Below are 12,165 nucleotides of genomic sequence, written 5' to 3' on the forward strand. Positions count from 1 at the left end.
TAGCCCCAGATCTTAATTCTACAGTCAATGCTTGTCCATGGACAATCCAAAGGAATTACTATTTAAAAAAAAAAACAACAAGATCTCAACAACAATGTGACCTTTTAAGGCAAGCATTTATTTATTTTATAACTGGGTACAATTGCACCACACATAAATAAACTGGCAAAAAAAACTTTCACTCAAGGCTTGTTAATTGTGGAAACAAATACTGCTCCTATTATCTATGTTTTAATTCCAGTAATAATCCACAGGTCAACTCCATTTGAACACCCATGTATAAACTATAAAGAAAAGATGGTTAACATTGACATTTGGCTAACATACTTTGACATCAGTTTACAAACTCACAAACCTGCACAGTTTGTTTCAGACTTGATATCAATAGTCATCTTTCCTACAAACAAAAAAGCACTTTGGTGAGTGGTGGCAAAACATGAAATGACATTTAGGCCAAAAAAAAACTAAGCAACAACATACATTTACGCACATTTCACATCCCTTAAGTTTTGCAGTTTCACGGTTTCAGATTCCACATACGGTCATCACTGCAGTGACAGAGTGACCTAAGGAACAATTCCCAAAGAAGCAGCATCAGTCAGTCCTCACAAAGGCGCATAACATGCAGACATTCAGTATGGCAAACAGAAACCTATATCACGCCTGCGTGACATTAATTCATCAAAAGGTTGCGTATTCCAGGAGTTCTATGAACAGCACACAAAATAAGTACATGCAAATGAACAAATAAGCCATGTGAGAACAGAAAAATGTGAAAACATACGTTAACAAGGAGGATTAAACAGTTCACAGCAGGGCACATTTTACCCACTCGATCCCTCCAAAACAGTGCAACAATAGAGATAAAATATTAGATTTTTTTAATGTATATTGCTTTCACAATACCTTTTCTGAAAAGTCTTCATTTCAAGGAAAAACCAAATACAAGTGTACAGATCAATGAGGTGAAACTGTGAGAACCAACTGGTAGATTCCAGTGGTTACCAACAACCAAGATGTGCATTAATGCCACACAAGAGTAACAAACAGGCATGCTAAATCACACTCACATACGCTGTGCTAAAAAGCATCTCTTATTGCTAGAGCAAGACTCTTTATATGATAGTATAAAGACAGTCTTTATATGCTTATGTTGCAGATCTAACCTCTAAACTTTCAACTTTACAGATTTCAACATTCATTCCCAAAATGTATGAATGATGGTACAATTGTATATAATTGAGGACTCACTGCTGAATATCAGATTCATTTAAGGGGTGTCTTGATCTGAACCCATCTTTGATACCTGCTCCACCACGTATACTTAAATGCTAAAAGGTTGTTTGGGAGGAAAGAGAATATTCTGGAGGTACAACATAAAATTGTGTGTATGGCAAGTATTCTGCAAATGACTGATTTACTAGTTTGCCGATCAAAATGCTTGAACTGAAGCTTTGATCATTTATCTCCATGTTTGGATTGGCAGCAGACGTGGTCCCGAGATGTCTACAGTATTATGGGCACAGAATACACAGACAAAAATGCAGGAAGGGACGGGATGGACACTGTGTAAAACTTGCATGCATAGTGTATTTATGGTTTAAAATAAGCAGAAAAAGGAAGTGAGGTTTGCTATGGGCTCCTGCCGTTTGAAATTGTATTTATAAAAGCATTATTAAAAGTTCACCTTCTGGGTGTCAGAAATAATTACACAACAAAAAGGAAGCAAGCAGTCCTTTCTAGTTTGTAACGTCTTATTTCTGCACATTCAGTATGTCTGCAAGACACACTAAATGTGCAACACTCCTCATGTGCCATGTCTATTACAGCACCATAACTGGATGTCTAGATTCTAGTAACGAGGGTTTTTTCCCCAACACTTTACTAGCCATAGCAAATATGGTGATGACTGTGGGTGACATGACATGACATCCTTCTTCACGATCAGATGGTCAATGGTTAGCTTATTTTGGCTGCTGCCAACCAAAGCCTGCTTTCAAAATAGCCTGTTGAGATAATCCTATCTATGAAACACCTTGACCTGCTGTACAATTGGCATGCACCCACACTGTCACGTACACACAGAATGTCACAGAAGCCCTGAAGCTGGTGGCAAATTGATGCATCACAACTGAACCCATGACTCTCAACTATTGTGCATTAGCTCATTTACATAGATACAGCGCAACTGCTAAACAAGCAAAAGGCAAGCGAAATAAGACACTTGAATTATTCCACTACATTTTTTTAACAATCTGCGATCGATTTGGTTTGCCTGACAGGGAAAACAGAACTCTCCTACAAAAAGACCACTGGGGACCAGCATACTAATGACTGAACTGTTATTGAACCAAAATCCTGAAAATCCTCAACAGATGATGATAATAAACAGGAAATGTGCTGCATTTTTTAATGAACTCACAGCAGTACACCTTGGCTTTAAGGGAGATGGAACAACATTGAAATTCATTCAGTCTTATTGCATCATATAAATGACACACACCCAGTTTCACATCAATATGTACAACATACACACAGAGTATCAAATGGTTTGTAAGTGCAATGCAGAGCGTTCTATATTAAAGTATTCACACGTGCAAATATCAATCAACATATGTTTTGGAAAAAATATATAGAACACACTCAGCTCTAGACAGCTCTACAGCCCCATGTTAAATCAAGGCTACTGCAGGGCACTGTACTGTTCGTCTCTCGCTTACAGCTCCACAGGAACTTAGTCACTACCATCAGATCTGCTCCCTTCAGCAGTCTCAACATCTGTCTGAGAGGAGTCACTGAACATCTTGACAACCACTTGCAAAATAAATGCAAAAGCCCTTGATGCTCAATATCCTCCCATAGTGGAAAACCACATGACACAGTGCCAAGAGAGGACTAATGCTGCTGTTGGAGTCCTTCTAAAGAATATTGAGACAGCGTGTAAGTTTGGCACATCTCATAGAAAGGGCCTATTGAAGGGTCTGAGATCAAGCCGTAAGGTTAACAACATTTCCTCTACCTATGGGCTGGAAAGCAGAAGAGATATAGTGGTACTTAAATTCAACATCCCTTCTTACACAAGAAATAGGAGTGACCAGACATAGGATTAAACCCATTCACGCATTATCTTGAAATGCAGGGGCATTTGAAGTGTGCTAGACCACACCACAGGTTAAATGAACACACACACACACACACACACACACACAACTATAGAAAGGTTATCTCAGTCATTTAGTTTTTTGTGCAGCTCAATTTATAATCACATTACTACACCTCACTGTCTTTTATGTATTTATTGCATGAGACAAAGCAGAATTAGTCCCACACTGTGAGAAATTACAATATTTCACAAAAAGCTAAATCCTGAATCCTAAAATATAGCACCAGTTAAGCATTTAGTAAAAATTCCCAATGAATCAATAGTGGCAAAATAGGTGTGGCTTCACCATCAATGGTAGAGAGAACTGAATGTGCCTCACATAAATGGTCACACTAAACACGAGAGGGCTGAATCTGATTAGCTGAGGTGCTACAGGAGCAAAATTAGTGGAACTGGAAGAAATTCAGAGCAAAATGTCCAGTTACTGTACTTCACTAACTCTCTTCATACACTTTTTCCACACACACGCACACAGCTCTATCCATAACCCAGAGCAGGAAAACAAATACAGGCAATACACTAGAGGAAAGAGAGACAGACAGACAGTGTGTGTGTGTGTGTGTGTGTGTGTGTGTATAAATAAACTTTCACTTTAACTATGTACAAGAGAGAGAAAGGCAGCCCTTTTAAGTGAGTATAAAGTTATTTTTCTCTTTTTCTGTGAAGCACTGTTTTATATGCTTAAAGTATAAAACTCAAGATAGTGACTTTGACACTCATCCTGAGCATTTGTCGTGCACACACGTATAATTATAGTATGACTCAACATGCGTGTGCATGTGCACACGCACAAACAAAAGGTCCACCCCCCCCAGAAATATCACATAGATCTAGAAATCTTAGAGCCTAGCCTTGGCCAGTGGCTCAGTAAAGACTAAATGGAGTGTTAAAGATAAAGCAATGTGACATTAACCTCAACAGAAATGCTCAAGTAGAAAAAGAAGTGAGCGATTTCTCCAACAATCCTCCATCAATAGCCACAGAGGTTTCAATGAGCAAAGGGAAGTCTTTTCTCTTCTTTCTGGAAGCCGCCATTCTGATTGGCTGGCTTCTGTCTCAAGTCATCCATGCGATCCCCTGTGCACAAATCCAAGATTAATCCTTTCAATTCCTTTGGGTGCACTCAAGTGCTGGCAGCCTGTTCCCAAATCCTACTCCAGATGATTGTGGAAAGAGACCCAAAAAGAATGAAAATTTGAAAAAAGAAAACCCTTCTCTTGAACTTTTCTATCAGGAGGTCCATCCCATGTGCCCCTAAGGTCAAAGGGCAGTGAGGCCAAAATTACAGCGACAGTACATCATGCCACTAGAGTCTGACCAGCTGTCTGTGATTGGGTCATAGCGCTGTACCGTGTTCAGGTATGACGACCCAGAGTGACCCCCCACCACATAGAGGTAGTTGTGCACTATGGCAGAGCCGACACCTGTACAAAAGAAAAATACATCAGAGCCCACAACCAAAACTGTAGAAAAGCATCGAACACTGTCTATACCAAATACCGATGAGCTTAGGGAGTTCTGCTGTCTACAACAGAAGAAACAGAAGATCCTTTATTAGTCCCACAAGTGGGAAATTTACAAAAAAAGGAAGAGGTCTGTTTCTGCCTGGTATCAAACAGAGGACCTTTCATGTGTTAGGAGAAAGTGATAACCACTACACTGCAGAAACATGACTGTATTTTTATTGACTAGGACGTGTATGAATAAAATAAACTGTGTCAAAGACTCAAATGTACGGTTGGTATGGTACAGTTAAAAATACAGCAACCTACAATTGAACAGCAATACAAGTTCATTTACAGGCTTCAAGGGTATCTGAAATCATTACGACTCACCTGTGCGGGGTTCACTCATTGGCCGACATGCTGTCCACTGGTTTTGGTGAGGGTCGTACCTCTCAATGCTGGACAGATGGGACACGCCATTGTGCCCCCCAACCACAAATATGAACCCCAGCATGACCCCAACTCCAAAGTTTATACGTTTGTCGGTCATGGGTGCTACCATTTCCCAGGCATCTTTGCTAGGGTCATACCGCTCCACACTGAATGAATGTTAAGACAGACAGGCAGTCACTACATTTGTTGCATATCAATACACACCAAAGTCTATTTTCAACATTTGTGCTTACATTTCGTATTTTACATTTGTCCAATAATATTTATATGAATATCAAATATGTTGCAAACAGGATGATCTCAGTTTCATCACATTAATGTGACAATTTGTGCTCTGTATAGGACATATTCTCAGCAAGTTAAACAAATATGATGATTTTAACATCCTTCAAAATTCTCCAAGCAGGGAATGCATTTTCAGAGCATATGGATAGTGTGTGAGTAACATGTGTACTGGCGTTTAATAAGGACAGGAGTGTAGGGCAGTGTTTTTGAATCCAAAGACTCCCCTACTGTGATCTGGGAGTCAAGGAGACCAAAAAACAACAAGAGAACTCTCTTCAGAGCCCAGAGAAGAACAGACTTGTTGCCATCAGGAGAGCACTTAGCTCAATTATCTTGCATATCAGGACATAATGTTCCACCAGTAAGACACCATATTCCCCTCAGTACTGACAACAATGCATAAAAACCAAACTCGACAGATAAAAGGTGAGGGAGAAAACACTCAATGTATTTCAATGAGTAAAATTTAGCAACAGAATTCTATTATATTTAATTCAATCTTACGTTAAATTATTATTGATAAGTATGCATTTTGTTGAAGACTGTTCAATGTTCCATCTTCCAATGTAATTTCTGTCCTAAAGCTCACACATGGGCGCAACAGTGACGGCATAAGCAAGTTTGTTCAATTCCAACATCTTGGTAGGAAAGAAGCAGAGCTTCAGTTATCAGTTGAGATGTTGGCATTACAAATAAACACATTATTCCATAATTCCAATTTTCAGCTCTACTAATCTCTATAGTAATGAAAGCCTAAAAGAAAAACCCTGCACATCCCTGTGCACATACACACAAAAAAAATCTTTAGAGCAACAATCAAAGCCCACTTCTAAAGTGTTCCCATGTCCATCATCACATGGGTACAAACGGACACTGAAGGTGGGCTGTTACGCAATGGTGTTTGATGTGGCCTTAGTCCCTCTGAGAGCGTTTGACACTGAAAATGACTGATGACCTCACTAAACCTTCACAGGGCAAAACGTAGCATGCTAGCTTACTCAAAAAAAACATTTATCATGTTTAATACACTGAACAAAAGACAGACTCACTCACCTGTTCATGTGTGCAGGGCCATAACCTCCGATGGCATAGATCATACCATCCAGCACGGCTGTAGCAAAACAGCTACGAGACTTGGTCATGGGCGCCACCGGCTGCCACTCTTTCAGTTTGGGAGCATACTTCTCAACAGACTGCAGATAGTACTCGCCGTCATAGCCGCCAAGTGCATAGAGCTCCCCAGTCAACACCACCACCCCCAACGTGCTTCGACACTCAGCCATCCGCTCTACAGATGACCAGGTGTTGCTGTCGGGGTCCCAGCGTTCAACTGTGCTTTCATGCCGCCGGTAGCTGATCCCCTGTCTCATGTGTGTCGCAATGCCCCCAACTACATACACTTTCTGGTCCAGCACTGCCACACCAAACTCACAGCGAGGGACACTGAGGGGGGCCAGCCCAATCCACGAATCGGTTTGGGGAAAGTACATCTCTGTGCTAGGGAGAAAAAGAACAACATAGGTAGCGTAAGTCTACACAGATCAGCGAGCACGTCCATAATGACATACGTTACAGAAAACAATGAAAATACAATGGTTCATATTTATTACACCACCTTAATAACTGAACATTACAAATACAGGTATTTAGCTTTAAGAATACAGCATCAGTCCCACAAAGAAAAAGCTCATTCAGCTATTTGCATGAAAATGTGTATGAAAAAAAAAGTACCTGTCAAGAGTAGCAAAGAGTCCAGCCTTGCCTCCGACAGCCAGCAGAACTTTGGGGGCGCACCGTGGACGGGTGGACAGAACTGTCTGGTATGACAGCCGGTGCTCAGGCATGAAGTGGTACTTGAGGGCTTCATTGAGAAGGTGTTTACAAGCGTGGTCGTCACGAATGAGGTGGTTAGCCTCGTAAAGGCGAGTGAGAAACTTGACGCTGAGCAGTGGCAGACGTACACAGTGCAACAGCTGAGCCAGGTGCTGCTGCCGCTCCGTCACGTCGTACTTAATCCACGACTCCAATGCATAGAACACAGTCTCCTCTGTGACCACCTTCAGACAGTCATTGGAGACTATCTCATCGAGCTCGGCCCGCGTCAATTCAAAGAACTCCTCTGTCTGGCACACCTCCTCAAAGTTCTGGCAAATGAACTTGGTGGCAGCCAGGCAGAGATCGTGGCAGCCGTAGGTTTCGGCGAAACGAGAGATGCCTATACAGTTGCCAGCGTCCAGCTGGTTCTCCAGAAATCTACAGCACTCTTTCAGGACCAGCTTAACTTGGAGCAGGTTGGCAGCAGGCAGGAGGGACTCCACAGTGTCCTGCGAGATGAATACTGTGCCGGTGTAGGCATACTCAACGATAGCCTGAGGTGTGTGGGAGGAAACATTATATATTTACATGCGGGTCAGTATTTTTTTAAGAAACATTATTTCCATAAATATCTGTAGGTATTCTTCCATAAGCATAAGTCGTAATAGTTATATACTAATTCTATAAATACATAGGAAAGGTTCATTGTTCAAAAAGAAGCTGAAATAAGATGGTCCACAGCAGTGGTTGCTCAGCCTTCTCTCTTTTAGTTTGATTTGTATTAATTTGACAATCCAATCAACAACTCAATGTTAAAGTAGATGCAAATAAAAAAAGACTAATGCACACAGAGTGGATAAACATAACTGTACCTGCAGGGCAGCCTCATTGATGCACTGGAACTCCACTTCAGAGGTCTCCTTCTCCGACAAGTTGCCGGTGAACATGGCCTTGAAGTAGGGGCTGATGCTAGCCAGCACCACTTTGTGGGCGTGGATCTTGGCATCGCCCACCCGCAGCACAATGTCGCACAGCTCGTGGTCCTGCCGCAGCAGCTGGAGGCCTTGCAGTAGCTGCTCTGAATGAGGCCGTGTCAGACTGGCAAGCACATAGGACTGGCCCTGCTGCTGGTCCATCTTTGAAAAGTGAAAGTGAAGTGTGAAACACTGCAGCACGGAACACTGTGCACACAATGAAACATGTCCTCTGCTTTTAACCGCAATGAAAGGCACCCGGAGAGCAGTGTGTGCGGATGTGGCACCTTGGTGGATCAGGATTCGAACCGGCAACCTTCTGATTACGGGTCTGCTTCCTTACTCGCTAGGCCACTACTGCCCTCCACCACTAAAGAGGAGCAAACATCTACAGCAGTAAGTACCTTTGTTCCTTATTTTCATCACAAAAAAAAGAGAGTCTAGAAATGTGTAACATGCTATCTGTTGTACCCAGTGATTTACAGCTTAAAGCCTCAATGGGCTTTATTAACCTGCAAGTTGTCTAAATCCAGCTTGGATGGTTGGTAATGAGATCAGAGGAGTAGGTAGCTTAGCCAGCACACAAGTCTTTTTTCGGGACTGTGGGGCACAAAAGCTACGTTATTAAGAACCTTGTGTGAAATTCTTAAAAAGCACCTGACAGACTCAGATCACTATCAATCCAATGCCAGGCTTACACAAAATAATTAAACAGTTAAAAAAATAATTTCATTTCCGCATGAATGTCTGTGTCCCTGTTTGCACTTCGATCGACACATCCTACGCTCCAAATCGCAGCGCTGACGTGAATTCGTGACAATGGGGTTATCTCGCCTGCAAGTGGCTTTTGCATCAAAACATAACGAATTTGGACACATTGTGCCTATCGTATCCAGTTCAGCCATTATTGTGAGTCAGATATGTTAGCTCACCTAGCTTGCTAACAACAACAACAACCTATGCCTACTTACTGTTTCAGCCTAGAGTCTTAACGAGTTTTTTGTGGCATAATCCGTGACACACTCTGCAATTTTGAGCGAACCGCAGCCCAAAAGCATACAGGCGCTGAACAGATGCAGAAACGCCTTGCTAGCGCTTAAGGATGGAGCGAGCTTAGCTTGAGCGCTAACTGAGGGACCACTCGTGCCAAGTGCACGAACATCCTACCAACGAGAGGAAAAGATGAGAAAAATGGGTACCTGTATCAACGCTTCTGACGCACCGAAAAGGCCTTCTTATTGCGGTGACGAGGATCAGTGAAGCCGAGACTGAAGCCCCCTGCGTCTGTCAAAAAAAACAAACACAAAAACAGGCAGCACCTACGTCACTTCCAGAGGCGGGACCACCTGGTGGGAAGGTGATGGATGGTGCGGCACTTTAACCCTGATCTGGGGTCAGCCATGCAGATTTCATTTTAGTTTTTTTTTTTCTGGTTAATAGTCGGAAGCAAACAAATCAGCGTGTAAGGTACGAGTCTTGTAAATTCTGGTCAGACTGGTCAGAACTGTATTACTTGGATTATTGCATTATTACATGTAATAATGTATTTATTTATAATTTTTCAAATTAGTCTGTACAGTATTTAACTTTTAATTTTAGTTAGTATAGTTTAGTTGAATGTGTATATACACACTAAACTATATATATTGCACTATACAATCTTGAATAACATAACAGACAAACAACACCCCCCACAGCAAACTCCCATCAACAAAAAAATGTTTAAAAAAACAACCAGAAGAGAAAAACAAGGGAGGAGAATACCATGTCTCATCACTTATGCTGCAAAATCTGGAAAAGGCACAAAGGGGTGGCAGTTAACACCAGCTTTATTTATCTGTGAGGTTTGCTCTCTCATCCATAAATTGTATTATTGGGCTTCACATTTTAGTAAATCTTTTAGTGTCGCCAGACAAAGCATACCAACTCCAGAGAGTTCCTTTAATTCCATTTCAAAGCAGGGGAAAAAATCTAATTTCCACTATTTATACATTTCTTGGCAATCACCGTGCCAGATACTACAACTAGATGAATTTTATGATCAATATCGTCCAGCATAGTCAAGCATACAAATATCGCCGTTTCAGGAACACCCAATAGAAGCGTTTATAATACCATATATAAAGGGAATACTATTATATTAGAATGAAATGTTGTTCTATACATTATGGTCTTAAAATAATTAGTGTAAAAGAATGTGTATCTGTGCCTGTTTCACACATTATTTGCATTCCGATTAAGGGAAGTTTCTCGCTCTCTCATAAATGCAAGAAAGATATTTAACATTTTTCTATCAGATGAAAATAAAGCATGTTTGATGAATCGGACTTTTTCACAGATGCGTATTTTTACTTTCGTGGCTTCGTCATTGTGACGCCGCGTCTTCGCGACCTTAAGGCGGGCGCCAAAATGTACAGTGTCTGGTTTTGAGCACTTGTGTCTATGTGTGTGCAGTGTTTGTGGATTCTGTTGTGTACTGTGCTGTTCTGACTGTTGTGTCGCGGATTTGCGTTAATGTAGACAGGAGGGTGCTCACGCTCTGCTACACCCACGTATTCTGCACATGAACTGGCACATGGTGGAGGGTGAATATTACTGTATTGTTTTTTTTTTTGTTTTTTTGTTAAAGACAGCCAAAACCTACTTGTTGAACGGCATCGTATGTATCCTGAGGAAGGGGCGGTCAAGGAGTGCATGAGTTCACGTTCGCTAGAGGCAGGGTGGTTATCCTTGTTAGTAATGATCTGTTTTTAGAGGTGTGAGGTATGTGGTGCAACCCAGTTGTAGTATGTCTGTTTAAAATAAGTGCCATTATAAGAAATGCTTTGTACAATAATTTGTTTATGTTCATCTGGAGAGCACCCCCCCCTGTAAACCTGAGGTATGGGGTATCCCAAATAAGGGTGGGGCTTTGTGACCTTTTTAAGGAGGGTACACCTTGCAGGTGGAGGACAGTTGGAGCTCTGTTGAGAGCGGCCATGTTGCTACTTATAGCCATGTGCTTTATGGCTGAAATACCCTTTTTGTCCCCTCCAATGTCTTTTTTTCTGAGTTTCACCCTACATTTTGCCTCTCTGTTGCCTCATTCTATCAACCTCCAAGACCATCGACACTCTTCCATTTCTACGATCATCATCAAAAATTGCTTCATGAGATACCCATTAACATGAGTGAATGATAAGAAAAAAAGTGAAAGTGAAGTGATTGTGAAACACTGCAGCAGGGCACACGGTGATACAACAAACTGTGTCCTCTGCTTTTAACCATCTGTAGCAGTGAGCAGTGGGCAGCCATGAAAGGCACCTGAGGAGCAGTGTGTGGGGACGGAGCTTTGCTCAGTGGCACCTTGGCACTTAGCGGTGGCCTTAACCGCTAGGCCACCACTTCCCAGTATAAACTTTCAGGACTGTCGGAAACCATCCCCGTTGTCTAAGAAGACAAGCGTGTGAAATGCTGCCATCACGGCAAAGGTTTATTACATAATGTGGTTGTAACATGTTCACCTATTAACCAAAAAACACATGTTCGAACCCCACTTACTACCATTGTGTCCCTGAATGAGACACTTATTCCTGAGTGTCTCTAGGGGGACTGTCCCTGTAACTGCTGATTGTAAGTTGCTCTGGATAAGGGCATCTGCTAAATGCCGTAAATGTAAAAGTGTGTTATTATATAGTCCTGTGCCTTCAGTTCTATTCTATAATGTAGAAAAGGCAGGACCCGTAAATTATATATTATTATTACATTAATAACCGTGTACCTTGGCAAACGCTCTAGAAGATTTATTAGAAGTCCTACGTGAGCGTCAACAGACTGGCATTGGTAGAAACGCACATTTTCGCGGCACTGCTATCACTTTCTCCATTCCTTTTACGCCCAGCGCCACTGATCCCAGAACAGCGCGAGAGGAGCCAATGGAGTGACGAAGTTTCGCGTCACCATGGAAGCAGTTGCTTCGTTCGCCATTTTGCCGCTTCTTAGAGATGAAACTAAAGCGGAAACGTCGACACGCAAAACGAAGCGCCAGTTT

The 12,165-nt window shown here is 41.8% G+C and overlaps 1 protein-coding gene across 3 annotated transcripts; it reads right to left on the reverse strand.

Annotated features, from left to right (window-relative positions):
- Window positions 1-99: 99 nt before the first annotated feature.
- klhl28 (kelch like family member 28) lies at window positions 100-9,442 on the reverse strand. Of its 3 annotated transcripts, XR_003751280.1 has the most exons (8): window positions 9,335-9,442; window positions 8,034-8,297; window positions 7,078-7,715; window positions 6,400-6,843; window positions 4,999-5,207; window positions 4,514-4,587; window positions 481-566; window positions 100-397 (listed from the first exon to the last, which is right to left on the reverse strand). XR_003751280.1 is itself a non-coding variant. In XM_028996618.1 (7 exons), exons 2-7 carry the CDS (start codon window positions 8,295-8,297, stop codon window positions 546-548), a joined length of 1,650 nt encoding a protein of 549 aa, XP_028852451.1. In that variant the 5' UTR covers window positions 9,335-9,442; the 3' UTR covers window positions 100-545. The 3 variants fall into 3 exon arrangements, 2 of the variants coding, with proteins under 2 accessions (XP_028852451.1, XP_028852369.1); XM_028996618.1 differs by having other exon boundaries at window positions 100-566; XM_028996536.1 differs by having other exon boundaries at window positions 100-4,587.
- Between the last annotated feature and the right edge of the window lie 2,723 nt (window positions 9,443-12,165).

Source organism: Denticeps clupeoides, chromosome 1, assembly GCF_900700375.1.
Source record: "Denticeps clupeoides chromosome 1, fDenClu1.1, whole genome shotgun sequence".
NCBI classification, from domain to species: domain Eukaryota; kingdom Metazoa; phylum Chordata; class Actinopteri; order Clupeiformes; family Denticipitidae; genus Denticeps; species Denticeps clupeoides.